This window comes from Myxocyprinus asiaticus, chromosome 41 (assembly GCF_019703515.2).
Source record: "Myxocyprinus asiaticus isolate MX2 ecotype Aquarium Trade chromosome 41, UBuf_Myxa_2, whole genome shotgun sequence".
Classification (NCBI taxonomy): domain Eukaryota; kingdom Metazoa; phylum Chordata; class Actinopteri; order Cypriniformes; family Catostomidae; genus Myxocyprinus; species Myxocyprinus asiaticus.
In genome coordinates this window covers 24,797,010-24,818,044 of record NC_059384.1, presented here as the reverse complement: position 1 = coordinate 24,818,044, position 21,035 = coordinate 24,797,010, and the positions used below count along the sequence as shown (strand labels likewise).

General features: G+C 38.4%; 1 protein-coding gene across 1 annotated transcript in view; it reads right to left on the bottom strand.

The window, feature by feature from the left end:
* The window catches only part of tgfbr1b (transforming growth factor, beta receptor 1 b), an 88,346-nt gene extending 67,709 nt beyond the window's left edge, over positions 1-20,637 (bottom strand). The window contains exon 1 of the mRNA XM_051682313.1: positions 20,475-20,637. Within this exon, the coding sequence (XP_051538273.1) occupies positions 20,475-20,553 (79 nt within the window). The 5' untranslated portion in view covers positions 20,554-20,637. The remainder of the gene's footprint in view (positions 1-20,474) is intronic.
* Positions 20,638-21,035: the final 398 nt, after the last annotated feature.

The window sequence follows — 21,035 nt, the reverse complement described above, 5'->3', positions numbered from 1 at the left end:
CAGAAATGAACACCCGTCAAGCGCCAAATGCGAGTCATTTTTCTATGTGGCTGAATTTTGAAATTAAACACTGTCAGGTTATCTGTATGTCTGTATAAGTAATGTAACATAGTCCAGCTTTGTCCTCAAGGGGGCTCTGAAGGCCTACATTCAAGGATACAGGTGTATGGTGCTATTACCAGAAAATTTCTAGCTTCTTGCTGCTCATCAATTACCTCAAATAGGTGTAAATCTAGAATCAAGACAAACGCAATGTTTAGGGATACCGATACCGAGTTAGTGAGTAAGTTTTAATTGCTTACCACCACAAGCACAAAATCTCTGGTAATGGTTGCGTTTAAATACTGGAACCAAATTATTTTAATGGCATTTGATTCTGTTAATGGTTCTTCAGCATTCTTACTAAGTACTCAGACAGGGTTTCGTGCACTACTATTTAGCGCTGTCGCAACACACTGCTACTAAATGTACAGCGTGACCAGTGTTGTCCAATTCCTGAATACTCAACTGCAAAAACACACTGTACCTAAATAAAAATTAGAGCTGTCGGAATTAATACGTTAATCGCATGCAATTAATTAAAGTTTAACGCATAAATTTTTCTTAATTGCGATTAACGCATTTACCATTAATACAGCATAAACACTGGTGTGAAGGGCAGAACCTTTGTAATGTGTCCACCCAGAGTCATAACAGCGACGGACACACCACAACAGCGCTTCCCTGTCAGTGATAAAATGATGGAGAAAAGACCTCTTAGCGCTATTATTTGATGTACAAAACAAGCCCAGATGGGACTTGTGATGGAAATCAAGTATTTTCAGCCTATGTAAGGTGCATTTTAATTACCAATGAAGGACGCGAAGTCTTAACTATCACCCGTGGAGTTCAAAGCGGAACTGGAAGCTGACATTCTGACGCGAATCATGAACGCAGCTTTAGGATTGCTGTAAGTAAATAGTCACAGTCTACCGGCAGATTACAATTGTGGAGGATGAGAGCTTAAGAGATTTAATGCCCATTGCAATGAATACTAAACCTATGGGGACTAAAGCCATATTTACACAGCAAAGGTGGCACAGAAGCTGCATCTGAAGTGGCAATTTGGTGTATTTTCAAATAGCAGGAATAAATACATTTACACAGCAGTTGCAAATGCATAAATAATGTTATGACTTATTTCAATAAGTCAACCTCCCAATTAGACTTTGGGAAATGTTTAATGTTACTTGAATAGGTGATATTTTAGTGCATTTCTATTGTTACATTGTGGAAGTCTTTGTTTGGAAAATTTGAATAAAGCATTATATTGTTACATATTGTATTGTTTTCTTTCCTAAAATGGAAATATATGCATTTTGACAGAAAAATAAGTATATATGGTGTCGAATTTCAGCATTTGGGGGGGGGGTTTCCCCTTTTCTCCCTAATTTGGAATGCCCAATTCCCAATGTGCTTTTAAATCCCCGTGGTCGCGTAATGATTTGCCTCAATCCGGGAGGCGGAGGACAAATCCCAGTTGCCTCCGCATCTGACCGCCAACCTGTGCATCTTATCACGTGGCTTGTTGAGCGTGTTGCCACGGAGACATAGTGTGTGTGAAGGCTTCACGCCATCCACTGTGGCATCAACACCCAACTCACCACGTGCCCCACTGAGAACGAACCACATTATAGTGACCACAAGGATGTTACCCCATGTGACTCTACCCTTCCTAGCAACCAGGCCAATTTGGTTGCTTAGGAAGCCTGGCTGGAGTCACTCAGCACACCCTGGGATTCGAACTAGCGAACTCCAGGGGTGGTAGCCAGCGTATTTTACCACTGAGCTACCCAGGCCCCCGAATTTCAGCATTTTTAAATACTGTGATTAATCGTGATTAACTATAAAAAAAAAAATTATAATTAATCGACTGACAGCCCTAATAAAATCCTTTAATGCAACAGGAGTAGACATCAATGAAATGCTGTAAACTTCATTTTTTTATGATTACACGATCACGGCAGCCATAATCATTATCACGATTATTAACTGTGCAGCCCTTTCAGCCACCATGGTAGATTTTGGAACCTGACTACTGATATGGTTGTTTTTATGGGCTTTTTTTTAGCTTGAGAGTCCCTGATCAGTCACTATGAGCTGTTGTTGTAACGATTCTTCAAATATTCCTAGTTTTATGTTCAACTATGTGGTGATGTGGGCTTGGCCGAGCGACGTTTGTGGAGAGCGAGGCCAAGAGAGGAAGAACGGTAAGGATTGACACCTGTGGGAAATCACCTCTAACAGCTGTTTTGTGTTGCAGTGAGAGCTGGAGGGGGATAAAAGGGCAGTCCAAACCGTCGGAGGAGAGAGAGAGAGATACACACGTAGCAGAGTCTTGTGTGTGTGTTGCTAAAAAGCAAGCCGTGTATATGACTGAAAAGTGTGTAAAATAAAAAGCTTACGTGGATTGTTTACCCGGATCCCACTTCCTCCTTCACAAAGTAGAAAGAGATCTATCACAAACTAAAATAATAACAGCATATGGGTTTGAAACACCATGAGGGCGAGTAATTAACAGAATTTTCAATTTTGGGTGAACTATCCCTTTAATAATGTACCTTAATCTCTAAAACAACATGACAGGAATGCTTTAATGCATCACTCTACTCTCCTCTCCATCAATAGCTGGGGTGTGGTGAGCGTACTGGTGCACTATGGCTGCCGTCGCATCATCCAGGTGGATGCTGCACACTGGTGGTGGTTGAGGATATTCCCCCTATACTATGTAAAGCGATTTGAGTGCCTAGAAAAGTGCTATATAAATGTAAGGAATTATTATTATTATTATTATTATTATTTAATTATGTTGTGGATGAAATGGAATATTTCCAAATAACTTCGCCATTCATGAAAAGCACGCAATTTTGAGTCACTCAAGTCCTATAATGCTTTCAATTAACCTAATTCCATCGAGCGCTGTCTGATTTGGACCCACTAAGCCATTTCTTTTTTTTTCTAATGGATGGGAAGTGAGGGAGGGGATGCTGGCCTCTTATTTCAGGTCTCCAGAGTGGCTACAAATGAAAAGGATGGAAACAGTTTCATCTAATGCTGAGGACAAAGCGAGAAAGAAAAAACTGAAAGACAATGAATACTGATTTTGAGAATCAATGGCAATTGGATTTCACATTGTTGGAGCCTTGGGCTTCAACCTCTAATGTAGTAATTGAATTATCTGGCATTGAAAAGAGAAGTGCTGTCCAATGTCTTTTCGCCACAGAGAGGAAAAGCCAGCAAGCTTGTGGCAGCGTGTCTCTGCAGCGTGTGGACGCCAAGGCAATCTATTGGTGTAATCCAAGCATGCGGTGGAATGTTAAATGAATAGGTGTGCTATTTGTTCACAATCTCATCAGTTGCTTGAATAACAGACATGGGATCAATTGAAGAGTGTGTCAAGTTTTCAGAGTCAAACTAATTAATCTTGCCCAAGTCATCTCTTTCTCTCTCTTTTATGGTGTAGTATGTTTCAAAGCCCTATCAAAAAATAAACACGTAATGAACTTGCAAACCAGAGTGAGATCAACAGTGACACAAGTAGCTAGTTCTGTTCTGATTTTGTGAGACCAAACAGCCCATAAGAAATTGAGCCTGGATTTCAAGAAGGCCACTGACGGTTGTATTAATACAGAAGACACAATTTTACATGGACTGTCTTCTTAATGAATTTCATTTTGCTGCATATTTGTCTTTGCATTTAATCTTACATGAGTTATTTTCACAATATAATATATACATCTTTGCCTTTGTATCACATTTTAATAGAGCTGTTCAGCCATGATGTCAATTTGTAGCCAATGGGTTCCCTCTGGATTTTCCTATGGGGTTTTTCAACTTATGAGTAAAATAAGGTCTGTGGTAAACATTACTTTATGATACATGGACGTTTTGTTCTGCAACATAAATTACACACTTCCATACCTCAAATGTGAATTTTGAAGCTAATGTGTGTTTAAAATAAAAAGCAGGCTATGCAATTCAATACAGCTTCAAAATTCACATCTGAGTTATGGAAGTGTGTAATTTATGTTGCATAACAAAACGTCCATGTATCGTCAAGTGATGTTTACCACAGGCCTTATTTTATTCGTAAATCCAAAACTGCCATTATAAAAACCCCAAGGCAAATCCAGATTGAACCCATGGCGAATTCTCTTCTGGATTTTTGGATAACAACCTGACCAGTATATCTCAGCAAGATGACGTGTGTCCCGTATTTCTGTCGGCTGTTTAGAATTAGAGTGATGCTCAATTCGTGAGTGAATCATTCCTTTGAATCTGTTCTTCTCAGTGAATTGGGTGAAACGGGTTAGCAAAATGGTCTAAACTGATTCATGATTCAGACTGATTCATATGGACACCTCACTTACATACTGAATCATCTGGAGTGGTTTCTCACTCTTGAAAAACAATATCAGGGTACTTTAGAACACAAAGACCAAACAGCGCTGGATAAAGTGGATATTAACAATACAATCATTTGAAACAAAAGGCTACTTTTTGAGAGGTAATTTTGAGAAACTTCAATCAGTGCCATGTGTAAGTCTTTAAGAAATTATTTGTAACCAATAGTTACATAAATACTACACATACTCAAGAAAATGCAAAAATGCTTCTCTCAGAATTAAATGCTTTGTTGGTGTTGTTTTTGCAAAACAAAATGTCCGCCAGACAACTGATCTTGAAATGTATAATCAAAGGTGGAGTATTTGTTACAAAAGCAGTGCATAACGGGGATAAATTTAGAGACGCAACTGCACAGAGAGGCTTTTAGTGTGCTGACAGTACAACAGTTACTGTTAGCACACTAAAGCACAATGGTATCAGCGCACAAAAACATTATCTGAAAAGTTGCGTCTCTAAATGAATCACAGGAACTAAAAACTATTAAAACTAACCATCTTGAACCATCCATAATACCAATGCTGTTTTGATTCCAGCCGCTGCAATTTCATCAACACTGTGACAGAAAGCAAGTATTTTGGAGTAGGATTCTGAAGTCTGATTGGTCCTTTTGAAAATAAAACAATCATAGTGGCAGAAATCAAACTGTATAATCTCAGTTTAATTGTCTTTTTGCTTCCCTGAATTTAAATTAGACGTGTGCAAAATTACGTATTTTCAAAATCAACTAGTGGGCCAATCGGCCTCAAGGAATCCTTTCAAGGGTATCATTAGGCTGCCTTTTGGGTTCACTTGACCCAAATCAGATGCATTTCGTAGAGGACGAAAAGTTCTTGTGATTATAAACAGACAAAGAGAAACTTAATGTCACAGAATGCATGGGTCTCGTCTTTACAAAGTTTAAATATTTTTCTTGGTCATAGTGGGATGCTCAAAAATAGTGCAAGACACGACACAATGGCCAAAGACATCTGTCTTCATGTGTATGGCTAGCGACGGTGCTTTAAAAGTGCCCTCAGTATTTTTTAACTCATTTAACTCCTAAAGAAATTAAAGGGTTAGTTCACCCAAAAATGAAAATTCTCTCATCATTAAATCACCCTCATGCCATCGCAGGTGTGTATGATTTTATATATTCAGCAGAACATATTTAAAAATAAATAAATAAAAAAAATAGAAAAATAGAAATATATGGTTAAATGAAAGTCTAATAAAGCGAAACGATCTCTTTTGGTGCAAAAAAGATAAATTAAGTACTTTTTAACTACAAAACATCGCTTACAGTCAGCAGCAGTATGCGCGTGACGCGTGTTGGCACGTTCACGTGAGAACAGAAGCGCATGCGACACCCGGAAGAGCAGTGCAGTTTACAACCGAGTAGGAAGAACGCTGTACAGAAGCATTGTTGGTTTGGTTTAGATCTGTATTTGTATCTGCTCGTTTACTCACAATGGCGCGTTTGTGTGCTCATCCTGGATGTCTCAACCGAGAGAAAAACGTGAGATTACATTCCTAACATGCCAACACGAATATGTCACATGAGAGACCGCGCGAACTCCGCCCTCTCGTGAATGCGCATACTGCTTTCTGGGTGAATATTTTTGGGTGAACTATCCCTTTCATTGTAATTTTGAAACGTATGTATAAAATCAAGACCACTCACATGAGATAAAGATTCTAGTCATGTCATTAACCTTATAAAAGCTGTTCAGCTAATCCAGCCTACATGAAGAAGGTCCTCTCATGGGTGCTGCCATGTTATGATCACATGACCAGCCAAATACTATTTGCTTAAACTCAGTAACTGCCCTGTTTTTGGACACTTTCACTCATGAATTAAGTCAATGGCTAACTGAATTTTCACAATGCCAAGTCCAAGACAACATGCAAAAAAAATTACTGAGTGCACCTTTAAAGGTGATGAAATGAAATACTCACTTTTCTGAGAGGGTTTTATCATACAAACTGGTCAAGAAGCATGCACAATGTACATGCACCATGATGCCCGCTAACTTCAAAACTTTAAGGTTTGTCTCATTTTCTCTAATTTCTAACCAAGAATAATATCACTTAATGTTAAAAGCAGTAAAAAAGCAGGGGCCTGGGTAGCTCAGCGAGTATTGACGCTGACTACCACCCCTGGAGTTGAGGGTTTGAATCCAAGGCATACTGAGTGACTCCAGCCAGGTCTCCTAAGCAACCAAATTGGCCTGCTTGCTAGGGAGGGTAGAGTCACAGGGGTAACCTCCTCATGGTCACGATTAGGGGTTCTCACTCTCAGTGGGGCGTGTGGTAAGTTGTGTGTGGATCACAGAGAGTAGCATGAGCCTCCACATGCTGTGAGTCTCCGTGGTGTCATGCACAGCGAGCCACGTGATAAGATGCGCGGTCTCGGAAGTGGAGGCAACTGAGACTTGTCCTCTGCCACCCGGATTGAGGTGAGTAACTGTGCCACCACAAGGACCTATTAAGTAGTGGGAATTGGGCATTCCAAATTGGGAGAAAAGGGGATAATTATTTTATTTTTTTTAAAGCTGAAAAAAATCTTTTTTGTTCTTTGTTTTTTTTTTTAGGGTGAAAGTCCTGGTTACAGTGCTTTTGTGCTTCATGTGGCTTTTTAGCTAAAATCACTGGTCTGTGTCGTTTGATGTTACAGTCTGCTATTTTCACTAGGGATGTGCGCTACGACTTATTTGACTGTCGTTTAAACAGAAGTTTTATAACCGACAAGTCGACTATTCTAAAGAGAAACCAACCTTCAGAAAACAGTAAAAAAAAAAAAAAATTATGCGACCCATTTAAAATACTTAAATCTATTCCAAATCCGATGCTAAATTCCACTGAAATGGGCCATTTATCTGCGACGTGCTCGCCTTGAATTATGATCATTGTACATTCAATATAGAACATGACACGCATTCACTGAATCAACGTTAGTGAATATTTAACAGACATATTTATTGAAAACAATTGAATGAATAGTGCAGGATCAATGGAACAACCATTAAAAGCCTGTTCTAAACGGAAATCACCAAGTAAAAGTTACTTAACATATTAAAACACTCAGGACATTGTTGAAAATAATTAACAGGTAAGCCAAATCTATGAGAGAGAAAAAACATTTGCTGAAAAGTTGCGTGTATTTCACGACGTGCAGTCGTGCATTAACCATTGATCTAATATGACAGCTGTTCGGTACAGAACGTCTGAGTTTGCTTGTCTAGTGAGAGGACATTTTCCTGCGCGTGCAGCGAGAGAGAGGGAGGATGCACGCGCAGCCTGAGGTGAAATGAAACTTTGTGTCTGCTCCAGATATCCTCTTTTTTTTAAATAATATTTGTATTATTAATTCTATTTAAAATATGTAAAATTAATATGACAGTAATTTAAGTGCAGCCTCTGTAAAAATATAAAGCCAAACGTAAATGTTTAAAAATTATTATCAGTTTAATGGGGGGAAACATTAACCGACTAGTAATTCCAGTGTCGGCTAGCAGCATCAGAACCATTTAGTCGACTAGTCTCGCACATCCCTACTTTTCACCTTATCTTGGTTTTAAAAAACTCCTGTTTACATAATGGGAAGTATGTGTTTGTGCCAAAGCATTAATGCAGAAGGACAGCGGTATAGCTATAGAAGTGCCTTTATGAAATATGAATCACAATTCCTAAAGAACATACACCATAAATTAATACTCCTATTTAGAGTTTGTGCAAAAATTGGGTTTCACATTTGTTAATGTATTTAATAAAACACATTATTTTAGTATATTATATTATATCGATATCTATATCTATCTATCTATCTATATATATATATTTAGTATTCTTTTGTACTTTTGTTTGTTATGGCAAACCAGTCTTCTATTCCCCTCATAAAATACTATTTCATGTTCAGTGATGATTGACTTATTGGTTCTTGCTCTCTTTTTCAGATGTTTCCCATGTGAATTGCCCATCAACTTTAAGCACTTGACTCACCTGCTCCCAAACTCTGTGTTTCCAGCTCCAATGCATTTTTAAATGTGTAACATAAGATCAGTAATTCTTCTCTGTGGTGGTTGTCAGACTTTTTGTAATATTTCCATGTCTTCAAATGAAAGTGTAATAAAACTTGACAAAATTAGCAACACTGTCTTCTTTTGGCTAAATTAAAGGATTAGTGCATTCAAAAATTACAATTCTGTCACTATTTACTCACCCTCATGTACAACTTTCTTCTGTAAAACATGAGAAATTGTGAATATTGGCGTCACTGTTTTCCCCATACAATAAAAGTAAATGGTGACTGAGGCTGCCAGTCCATAACATTCTGCCATACATCTTTTGGCTTCCATGGAAGAGTGTCATATGGGTTTGAAACTACATGAGGGTGAGTAAATGACAGAATTTTTTTTTTTTTTACTTATCTCTTTAAAATCAAAATTTTCTCTTATTCTGTTTTACCAAGGCATTTGAGGTTAGTTAGGTTTTTAAACAACACAAATGACTCAAAAGCAAGTCTGTTTGCTAAAGTATTATTTATAAATTATTAAAAACATTCAGTATCTTGTAAAATATTATAAATTGTTGTGCATGTTACTATAAAAGACAACAAATTTGGGTACATTTTACACACTGGTATACATGACAGCTGGAGCTCTGGCATTTTGGTTGAGGCATTTTATGTGTGGTTGTGTCAGCTGTCTGGGACTGATGCCTCTAGTCAGCGCAAAAGAATTCTAGTCAAATAAAAATAATTAAATTATACCTAAAGTCCACTCCGTTACCGAAAGGAAAAGGTTACACAAAGAAACAAGATTGTGGCCATGAAGCATTGTGATGCCTCACCAGTAGTGCAAAAGCCCCACAACTGTTTTCGTCATCTTGTGATAAGGAGCAGGGAGCACCATTTCTCCAGTATACTCTAAATTCTTTGGTCTTCTTGTACCTCACAGCCATATACTTCCTCAGTAAATAACTGGAATACACATTGTTTGCAGGGTTAATATAACATAAGCATTCCTCATGAGTAACACTGGATTGGTCTGCCACAAAAACATACAAATGTGCTAAAGAAAATAAAATAATGTTGCAAATTAATGCCTTGTTTTTTATTAATAACATTTAAAAACAAGACATAAAGTTTGTTATGTTGCACTTAAAGTAACGGCTTCTTACACTGAATCAAACGACACCATGAAACAGACAGGTTATATTAAGAACTAATCAAGGATTTAATGGCACAAATACTTCCCATTATGTAAATAGGTTTTTTTTTTTTTAAACCTAGTTAAGGTGAAAATAGCAGACTGTAACGTCAAACGACACAGACCAGTGATTTTAGCTAAAAAGCTACATGAAGCACAAAAGCACTGTAACCAGGACTTTCACCCTAAAAATGAGCTTTTTTTCAGCATTTAACATTAAGTGATATTATTTTTGGTTAGAAATGAGAGAAAATGAGGCAAACCTTAAATCGCAGTGACATTTTTCTGCTAATTGTGTCCGCTTATTTTGAAGTTAGCGGGCATCGTGGTGCATGTAAACTGCGCATGCTCCTTGACCTCGTGAATAAGCCACACCCCATGTGATGTCATCAGACTCGAAACTCCCCATGTCAAAACAGTGCCACATAGTGAAGCGAAAAGGGAAAGAGGTACCCTGAACATTAAAAGGAGCATCGCAAAGAAAACGAATTTGTGCCAAAGGTCTGTTGCAGATTAAGCACAGTCTGATTTTAGCTAAAGATGGGTTTCGTTTACAACATACTTTGTTTTTTGCAATTAAACACAGCTTTGTCTTTTGCAATATTTTATTTTTTTGCAAATATATAAGGCATCATATTGACTCCATAGTCATTTCCTCTCAACCAGTTTAAAAGTCCTGAGGAGTCTATCAACACAATAGTTTGGACAACCTTGGCTAATATTGCACTAACACTGCCTGGTTTCCACAAGGCACGAAGGAGTGATTTAACCGAGGAGAGGGGGAAGCAGGCTTCGTGTCACGTGGGCCATTCATCAAAGAAAGCCACTCCACACAACTCCTCGCGCTCACCTTCCGTGTGCAGTGGAATTAATTACACCCCGTTTCCTGGCAACCACAATCCCTGCACCCCCGTTGGCTTATACATCATCACCTTCAGGGGAGGGTGCAAGCTCATTCCATATAAAGGGGGTTAGGGAATGAAGCCACTACTCATGCGCAGCATCCACGAACCTCAAGTGCTCGTTTGAGATTTCCTTCCCCACTTTTTGATTGCAATGGAGCTGTGGAACCCTTTCTCATAAGACAAGGGATCCAAAAGTCATTTTCATAGGTCAACACTCTGGCCCCTAACCCCTATCCGCCCACTATTGCGAACCTTTTGTCCGCCACAGATGTGGGGTTTGGGTGTTAGATCTCAGATGGACCCCTTCAACCTTTACCTCCCCCACAAAGCCTTAGGCTATATGTTCCTTTGTCTGGACAAACAAATGATAAGGAGTCATATTCTTGGTTGAGAAGGATCTGACAGCTCTAAAAATAAAATAAAAATCAGTTAATTCTGAATTACAGACAAAAGCACTTAGCATTTTAAGAGTTAGAGGTAGAGTTCGGTTTTAGGTCAAAAAATAAAATCTTGGCAGAAAATTTGAAAACAGAAACCGTAACTTTAAATCTGATAGCAGAAACACTGACATGGGGAAAATCTAGCGACGGTAACATGAACATGTGTACCTGAGACACACTTCTTCGCGTGAATGTGTGGCGAGACTCTTACAGAAAAATGCAAACAAAAAAGCACAATTGGCACGTTATTTTATCAATACATTTTTAGGCATCGATATATTAAGATCAGCTGACATTTAAATTAGAAGCCTAATTTGTGTGCTTTCAATTCACTCTCAGTTGCATTCTATTCAATGTAGCCTTACGTAATAGCTTTGGGAGACCACAAGGGGGCGACATAACATTTCCTGAAGCTGGTTGTGGCATGAACATGACACAGATATCTCACACACATTACGAGCTGATGGCAGTCCAAAGTTACGAAGGTTTTTTTCTCAAATGTTAAGTCAAAAGTAAAATGAGAGGGGAAAACAGTTGTATGTATTCAGTACAGTTGTATGTAGAGTAGCAATATTCACAGATAGCAGTGGTATTTGGCTGAACTTGGTGATGAAGCGGCTCAGACTATGAGCCCAGGCCAGGGGCTGTTCAAACAGACAGAACACAACAGACTGGAACCGAACGTGAGAATCTCAATACAGACACACATTTCCAAGTTGAACATCTTTCCTAACAAAGCATTTAAACAACTCATTGCTTAATCTGAGAAACGGTTATAAGACAGCAAGACGCAACAGCCAAGTACCTCCACCAACAGTAAGGGGCTGTTCACACCGAACGCTTTTGCAACCATCCATTTGTTTTTAAATGTACACGCACGCAAGACAAACATCTTGGTTTCCCTTTGTTTTGTTTATTCAGCGTCTGTTTTTTAGATGATGTCTAATTAAAAAGAACTTTTAAAAGCATATTGAGACACCTGCTTTCTGTTGTACTGTATTTGTTGCGCTGTGTCTAGCCTTTTTTAGCGCAAGAATGCGACTGATCATCGTCAGTGCTTGGCACACATCCAAAATTCAAATACATAATTTTAGCATTCGAATGTGCATTTTTTTCTTAAATTCGATGAATATTCGAAATTCTAATTTTTATTTGACAGCCCTAATACCAGTAATTGAAAATACATTGTGTAGGCTCTATGAAAGATACTTACTGTATACACAATTTATCATCCAGCAATGACTAGAGTAAATAATCTATGTCCTTTGATAATGATTTGGGTAAAATTTAATGGAAAACTATGCAAGTTGAGCTCCGAGGAGAAACCAGCTGTTTGAACAAGACTTTTTGGAAAGCTACTCTGGCACTTAAGCTACTGTGTCTCTGTAAGCAACTGATAGTGTTGTTTAGCAAAGTACTTTATCATGCTAGCGAAGTATCTAAAGGCTGTACACAAGAAAGAGAACAAGGAATTTAGCTGGTGAAACAGTATGGTTCTGCCAAGAAAGGTAGCCATCTAAAAGATCAAGATGATAAGCTGTGGACGAGAAGGGAACTTTTTTGCTTTGCTGACAGTGACCTAGTTCCAACCTGCTGGCTTTCATACTGAAATTTGTTGAGTGTCGTTAAGGCTCTCTGGTTTGTGTCTTCCTGATGAGCGATCGCATGAAAAATGTGAACGGAACTTCACAGTTTCACAAGTTCCAGTGGACATCTTAAACACGGGCTGTCAAGGAGCAGCACACTCTGTGGGCGTATTGTTCCAAAGCAAGTGTTAGCCAGAGACAGATTTTCTAGGACACACCAAAACCTGGCACTCCAAAACTGACTTTTCAGGTCTACAGCATTCTTCAACCTGAAGCGCTAATAAGCCTATAGAGACAAAAGGGCAGTAAACCGTAAAAGAGTATGTACTATTCGATGCTTAAACACTAACTTTTTCGCCACTCTCACAGCCTGAAGCCCTGCTAATTGCTAGAGTGTCAGAGCACATGACGGACTGTTCTTTACAAATACTTGCTGCTCTAGGCAGCCTCTGAGGCACACAGGGATCATAAAACTGCCCCTCTCTTTGCCGACTGGAGAGGCACATTCTCCATTTGAGGTAACTAGCTCCAAGAGGAAAGAGAAGAAAGCTGTAAAACCAGCAAAGGTCCCTTTTAAATCAGCCAGTAAAACAAATGACTGAAATAGAGGGCAGGACACGGATTCCAGCACTTCACTGGCACAAAAGGGCACCGCATGCCAATGTCTTCAGGTTCCAAAGATGAACAAGTTGTCAGGGCAGGGCTGATTCTTTACCTCACTGGACATGTTTTCTTGTTGCAGATTCATTTGGTGTAATTACAGGAATAGTTCACCCAATAATGGAAATTCTGTCATCATTTATTCACTCTTGTGTTGTTGAAAACCTGTATGACTTTCTTCCATAGAACACCACAGATGTCAGACAGAATGTTCACAAAGGTCTTGCACTATATTCCAAGAATTCTTAAGACATATGATACTTTGTGTGAAGAACAGACCGAAAGTCGTAAGTTTGCTGAAAATCTTCCCCTTCACCACAGCTCTCAAACTTAATTTGTGTCCTAGTATATTTAAATATGGCACAAAGATATTGATGCTAACTCCCACCCCTGGAGTCATGAGTTCAAATCTAGGGTGTGCTGAGTGACTCTAGCCAGGTCTCCTAAGCAACCAAATTGGCCCGGTTGCTAGGGAGGGTAGAGTCACATGGGGTAACCTCCTCGTGGTCGCGATGAGTGGTTCTCGCTCTTAATGTGGCGTGTGGTAAGTTGTGCGTGGATCACGGAGAGTAGCATGAGCCTCCACATGCTGTGAGTCTCCGTGGTGTCATGCACAGCGAGCCGCGTGATAAGATGTGCAGATTGACGGTCTCAGAAGCGAGGCAACTGAGACTTATCCTCCACCACCCGGATTGAGGTGAGTAACCGCGCCACCACGAGGACCTACTAAGTAGTGGGAATTGAGCATTCAAAAACTGGGGAGAAAAAAAATGTAAAATAAATCAAATATGGCACAAAGACACATCATGCCATGTTTGATGTCAATGACAACAATTGCCAGTGATTGCCGCAAAATTTATTGCCGATAAATATTTCTTACTGCCATGAAAGTGTATTCTGCAGTATTTTATTTTATTTGTATTTATTTTTTTGGCCTAATAACAGCGTTTTTCTTTGAAACTTCTCGTGATCTTGTTCCTCATTTTGTTTTGGTGGATTAATACAAGGAATATTCCACAAATATGTTGCTATTAGGAGGGAAACACAACTTTAGACATCCTAGAAAAACCAAGATATTTTTTTCCACTGAGGCTCGTGACAAAAATTTCTTTAATAGAGATTCTTTTGAATCACTCGCGTCACTACATCAGCAAAGGTCAAAACCCAGGGAAAGCAATCTTACATGTTGCAGTTGCTTATAACGTTCAGACTGATCTCACAGGAAATAGTAGGTTAACTTTTCTTTAGCTAAAATCAGACTGTGCTTAAATAAATAGAAACACTGTCTCCAGTGGCCAAAGTGGTAACTGCTTTTGGGCGTAAGTGTACGTGTGAGCTCCATTTTCCAGGTGAAATGTCCACGAAAGGGGTACCAAAGGTGAGTTGTAAAACAAGTTGTTTTCAGCTGTACAGGCTGTAATAAAGTGAACCCAACCCAAACCCCAAACCTAAACCTAACCATCAGTGAAATACAAATTTAATGTTATTTCATTGTATGGAAAACAGGAGGACATGATGATCAGTACATGTTGACAGAATTTCCCTTTTTAGGTGAACTACCCTATTCCACAAACTGTTGTGTTTGCATCTTTTTATACACAATATGTTGATATGTTGACAGTGCAAGTTGGAAATACACTTGATTTACATCCTTTGACAGAGCCCATTAATCATGCCACAATCTCCTATTGCTTCCAAACCACAAATCCCACAGTCTGAACGGCCGTATAATATGCTGTGAAGTGATATGAGATCTCCCCAACAGGTACAACTACCCTGAGCTGGATCGAATATTGGAAAACTGAGAGTGCTGTGGTCTGAGTAGAAAGACTTCAGGCTTCAGTTTCTCCCCAAAGGAAACCGGTTTTAAAAAAGTCAGAGTTGACTTCAGGGTAAATGAGTTGAGAGACTGTTATATCCTTCCTGTAATGATGGGGGCGGCTTACTTTTGTGAACTCGATGAGGGCACTTAACCCAAATTGCTTTACTAAACACAGACAACAAATGGATTGCATGAAAGCAAGTCTTAGTGTTATTTTTGTAGGGGTGTTAGCTGCGCAATGGTTTAAAAAACAGCCAGCAATCACCTAAGAGCTTTGCGCTTGCACTGTCAATTTGAGTCAAGCTATTCAGCTAAAAGGAGATGCAAATGTTGCCACATTATTAACTGCAAAGTGCGAGTTCTGACATATTCATCTATGGGAGAAAAAGACAGAAAGAAAGCTTCTTAAAACAAAATTGTCAGTGCGCCCATACCCCTAGTTCATTACTTTGAGTGCAAGTTTCAAAACTCACTTACATTTCGTCATTTTAAGAGTCTAACTTGAAGTCCAACATAAAAAGAACAAGCCTCAAAAAGCTCTATGTATCAAAGCTTATGTGAGCATTTCATTTATTTCACCCAGCCAACTAGGCTATACTTTAAAAAGCCACCATCACAGTAAAATACCCAGTTTTGCAAAAAGCAGTCTGAATGCATCACTACCTCTGAATTCAATCGCAGTTGGCACAGATGCAACTTCTCAAATTAGCTGTGGTTCTTTAAGCCAGGACAACAGGCAGTTTGGGGTCACACAAATACTTCGGATTCCTCTGTCCCAAAGGCAAAATTACTGTATTGACCATGTATCAAATTCTAAATCTAAAGAGAAGCCTCTTAGGGCTTATTCAGTGGCCTCAGGCTGAACTCCGGTTTAAATCACGTTCCCAAGAGTGTCTTTAGATATGCCTAGAATACATTCACAAACACAAACCGAGGCAGCCCTGATCATATATTAGTAATGCATCTGCCTATCTAATCTACAAATGGTGTATTATTTAAGGTGCTCGGGTGTTGTTTGGTATGGCAATACTTTCTTAAATTGTATGTTAGCGGGATTCCACCTGTGGTCCATCCTGGAATCGCATGTTAAAATGCACACTCAAAAAAAAAAAAAAAAGAATGCTGAAAAGGTTTTGTTATTGCAAATGAAGTTTTCCTCACATAAAGGAGACAACATCTTGGACATCAGTTTAAAAAATCTTTACAGAAATATGGGGTACTTAACATCCAACCCAGAGGCCACAATGATGGTGACACTCAACAACCAAAAGAGATGTGCTCTAAAGCCTAGTGTACACTACACGACTTGCTGACTTACAGTCTTGTTTTCCGTTGTGCTGGTGCGCACACTACAGGACTGATCGCAGACTGGGTGTATCAACTTCACGACCATTCGTCCCCGACTGAGCCCATGTGTACATTTGGTATTACGACGCATTTTGGGTGATCCAGTCCAAATGTACAAGCAAGACATCACCGTTAAACCTGGTCGTCTCTTTTGACCACTTGTGTTCGGATTTCCAGGGGACAGTCTCTGATTTCATGAGGACATACTGATCAATCATTATGTCTATGTATTACTGAATGATAATAAAGTGCAAAAAAGTAAAATAATAAAAAGCGCTAAAAATCGGCACACAGTTTCACTTATTTATACGAAAACATGATGTTTAAATCAGAATTCTGAGTTATTTAAGCAAATAAGTTAGCACTAGCGGTACCTGTAACTGAGCTTATAATGTGTGTCCTTCTCATATCTGTGTCCCTATTGTGTATGTTAATGCATTAAATTTTTTACATTTTAATTTCCCTTTATATCCGCACATAATTGGCAAAAAATGTCCGTAACAGCTGTCTTTAGCGTCGTCCTGTTTCAAACGGATAAATCAAAATGAAATTAATTCACAAACTCACAGTTTATTCTTGATAGCATGTCAACAACGGCCCTCGCCCATTTTCATGCATATTTACGCTTATTTGCAAAGGGAAAAAAAAGAAAAACAGCTGAAAATAATAAAGACAGCAGGCAGGAAGGTGTGGGTGTAGTTTTATTTTATTTTCTAATTATTTTTTGTTTCCTGCTTCCCAATACTTTTGCTCTTCTCTTGCGCTCTCTGTATTTCGTTGGCTGTGGCTCATTGTCATCTCGCTTATCGGGACAGTGCGCACACCTGGCGACAAGATGTTTAGATATCAAGCTGGTCGTAGAATCTGTGACTGGCCATGGCTTGTCACAGGCGTGCACACACAACAAGATCGTTTGCCGTGAGATCTGAGACTTCTCGTCGCAGACCAGTTGCCAACTCAAAACATCAATGGAGACGAGCTGGATTCGTGTAGTGTACACTTGGCTTAATGTAACACCTTAGCACCTTAACTCAAAGGAACACCACCACCAGTGCAAATAGTAAATATTAAAACATTAATTTACATTTTTTACTCATGTCACATTGTATGCTGGAAAGCTTGAAGTTTAAGTGGAATGCATGCTTCAAAATAAAGTTGTAGCAAAATGTTCAATAATTCTGTTGAAGTAGCTCTTTTTAATTAAGTAAATTGAACAAGCAGAAAAAAACCTTTTTTTAAATGCATTAGCATTCTTGTGAGTTATCCATTTTTTTTTAAAGCAAATTATATAGCCATTGCATTCATTCATGCGCTCATGACGAATGATATCTGTGTTCCCAATAAGCAGAAGGTATTTTATCAACTTTTTAACTAATCACTTACACCAGAGGTTTTCAAACTGGGGGCCGCAAGGGAGTGCTAGGGTGTCTGTGTAAAATTATTTAAAAAAAATTATATTATTGATGTTTCATTCTGCTTTCTAAATCCTGTTTGGAAATCACCAGATTAATTATGATTATTTTATTATTTTAACAGCCATAGTTTTTAATTATAAGAAATATTTATATATACGTATATTAAAAAAATGCATATAGGTTTGTGATGAAAAACTTCTTGAACCTTTAGTTGTCACATTAAGCTTGCTCACTGGGTGTTGTAACGCCATATTATCAGTAAAGCCGATTTGGAACAATATTTGCTGTGAACGCACGGTACAAATACACTTGAATGTAATTAAGACTCTCCAGGTTTCCAGTATACAAACAATAATAGAGGAAAAAAGATTCACTGTAAACTTAATAAAAACACTTTTTGGAGATAATATTTTAATAATTTCTTTGGCTTTAGTACAATGACAATATAAAATCAAATTATTTATTTTCACTAACATGTTATCTTTATAATATCACACTTACTATTTTTATCACACAATGAAATTGGGTCTTTATACATGAAAAAGCTACCTTTATATTTCAGGAAGGGGGTCTCTTGCAAGGTTATCATCAAATGTTGGGGATCCATATCATCAAAAAATGAAAACCCCTGACTTACACCATTTCTTTGTACTTGAACAGTTTCATAGTCAGGATCCCTAACCCTAATCTGAATCCTTCAACAAACCAAGGAATGTTTGAAGGCATGTTGCCAGCACTAGATTTTTAATACTGCTTCAAGGCTATCCACTATCAAATAGTGCTGTATTTGTTCAAACAAATCAAATAAACAAAGCATAAGCTGTAAAGGTTGCAAGTCATTCTCACACTAAATCGCCAGTGCGGTTTTCACATTCAGAAGATGGACTTTCGTGATTCAAATCAAGTGTCAACAAAGCAACCATCCATAACTGATTTGGTTAAGGTGACACAAATGCATGTCACTTTGCAATAAATACATATGGCACTAACTGTACCCACTCCCTGCCCACCAGACAAAGCAAAATAAGAACTTTTCAATTCAACGTGACATGCTTTAGCCTGAAGTTATTCCTAGCTCAAAATTGCATATGACAAAAGAGATTAAGACATAAAAGAACAAAGAGTGCACATACAGAAAAGATGTCTAGTCTATGCACCAGACACAGGCTGTCTCTCAAAAACTAGTTAGCTGGCAATTTAGACAGCATTTCTGGGTATCTTTCTGGGTATATGTGCGTTCGAGTGTGCCCTTACAAAAATGTATTGTGGTGGTAAAATGGTACACTGATGGTTTTAGATGGTAATATCATGGTACTTTGATATACAAGTGGTTACATTCACGTACCATGGTTTTTGCATGGTAATTCAAAGAATACAATGATACTACAATGTAAAAAAAAAAGATATATATATATTTATATTTCCTCACGTTTCGTGTTTAAACGACTTTAAACAGCCCGTTATAAACAGCAGCATATTAATCAGAAGAATAGTCTACTCTATTATTTCTGAAAATGTCTTTCCAAGTTCTGTATTAGCTACTAATATACATTTAGACACATCAGGGTAGTCATAACTAATCCCAGACTAGTTAATGACTAGTTAATTATCGTTTGTTTATTATGTTAGTTTCTCAACTAATAGGAACTGAGTGAAAACAAGTTAGCCAAACCGCTAACCGCTAATCTATTGTAGCCTAAACAAAAGTCAAACGAGGTAACGATACACACTTTTAACGTTGTATAAATCGAAAAATATATCTGCAGTAGAACGGAATACATAAAAAGTTGTATTTGGGGCCAATTCACACTATTTATAACTTGTGAACTAGCAGTTTACACGCAGATTTAGACAGTTATGTGAATAGTTAGCAACATCCAGCTAGCTAATGTATCTGGGAAGCGTTTTAATGGTTTTATTTATTTTATTTGAGCATATAAAATCGAACTAGTTCTTTATTATTAAAATAAATAGTAAATAAGGAGTTTTAAACGGATTGGGTGTCTCGGGATAATATTCGACAGATTAAAAAAAGTTTTGAGACTTGAGACTTGTGTCTCAGGGAACTGGGACACTCGTTTATGAAATATGTAAGACCGATCACTTAAAATATACATCATGTATTTATAAAAATACATTATTTGCCTAAATGAAAGTTTCCAGTGAAAATACAGCGCCTCAAGGCAGGTATGAGAGGAGAGTGTGTGCCACACTGCTTGTCCTGCGAAAACACTGACGCTTACACAATCACAACTCAAACACACAACTCGGACTTTAATCATCTGAACACACATTTGCATGTGAATTTGGTCTAATCTCAGGTCAGTTGTAAAACCAATCAGGTGTGATATAATGGACTTTTCAGCTCATCCTCTGCCTTTCTTCTCGGCCCCCCCTTATTTTTCCTCGACATGTTGAATAAAACCTAAAAACCTTCAACTGACAGCATGTCCTTTTCTCTCTCTTTTTCTTCTTTTTTCTTTCTTTCTTTCTTTCTCTCTCTCTCGCTCTGACCTGCGCCATCTTTGCAGAAAGACTCTCTTTGGGCTGCAGTTGCTTGCAAACAAAGAGCAACCCTCAGACGGCCCCACAACACAAACATTCACCGCACGCATGGAGTGAAAAATGCATGCATGCATAAATCAGAGGAGACCGCACTGGCCATACCTTCTGTGTGTTGGATCCTGGCTCCAAACAACAGGGCTAAAAACAAGAGACGACACGGTACTGCATCCATCATCATCATCCTCGCTCTCACACTTACTCCAATAGACTCAAGTTGTCCAGGCAGACTGAGCTAACGGAGGAGTAAAAGAAAACGAGAGAGAGAGAAAAAAAAATGGAAGAGGAAAAAACACGTTGATCATTGGCTGGGACGGACCGCTCCCCGCCCAGACGGAGTAAAACACACTAACATTCTCTCTCTCTCTCTCTCTCTCTCTCTCTCTCTCTCTCTCTCTCTCTCTCTCTCTCTCTCTCTTTCCCTTCGTCTGGACCTCAGCTGGACTGTTATTGCATAATAACATATCCCATGTTCCCTTTTTGTTTGATTTGTTTTTGGCGATGGCCTCTCCTGCATGCACGAAAATTATATTGTTAATCCCTTAGCATGGCTTTTTCTTAATTAAACTGTAATATAATTTAATTGAAGTTATAATTTCAGAGTGAAAGTAAGTTGCATGTATTTGTTTCTTGAATGAACAGTGTTTGGTGTAATCTGATTGCAGA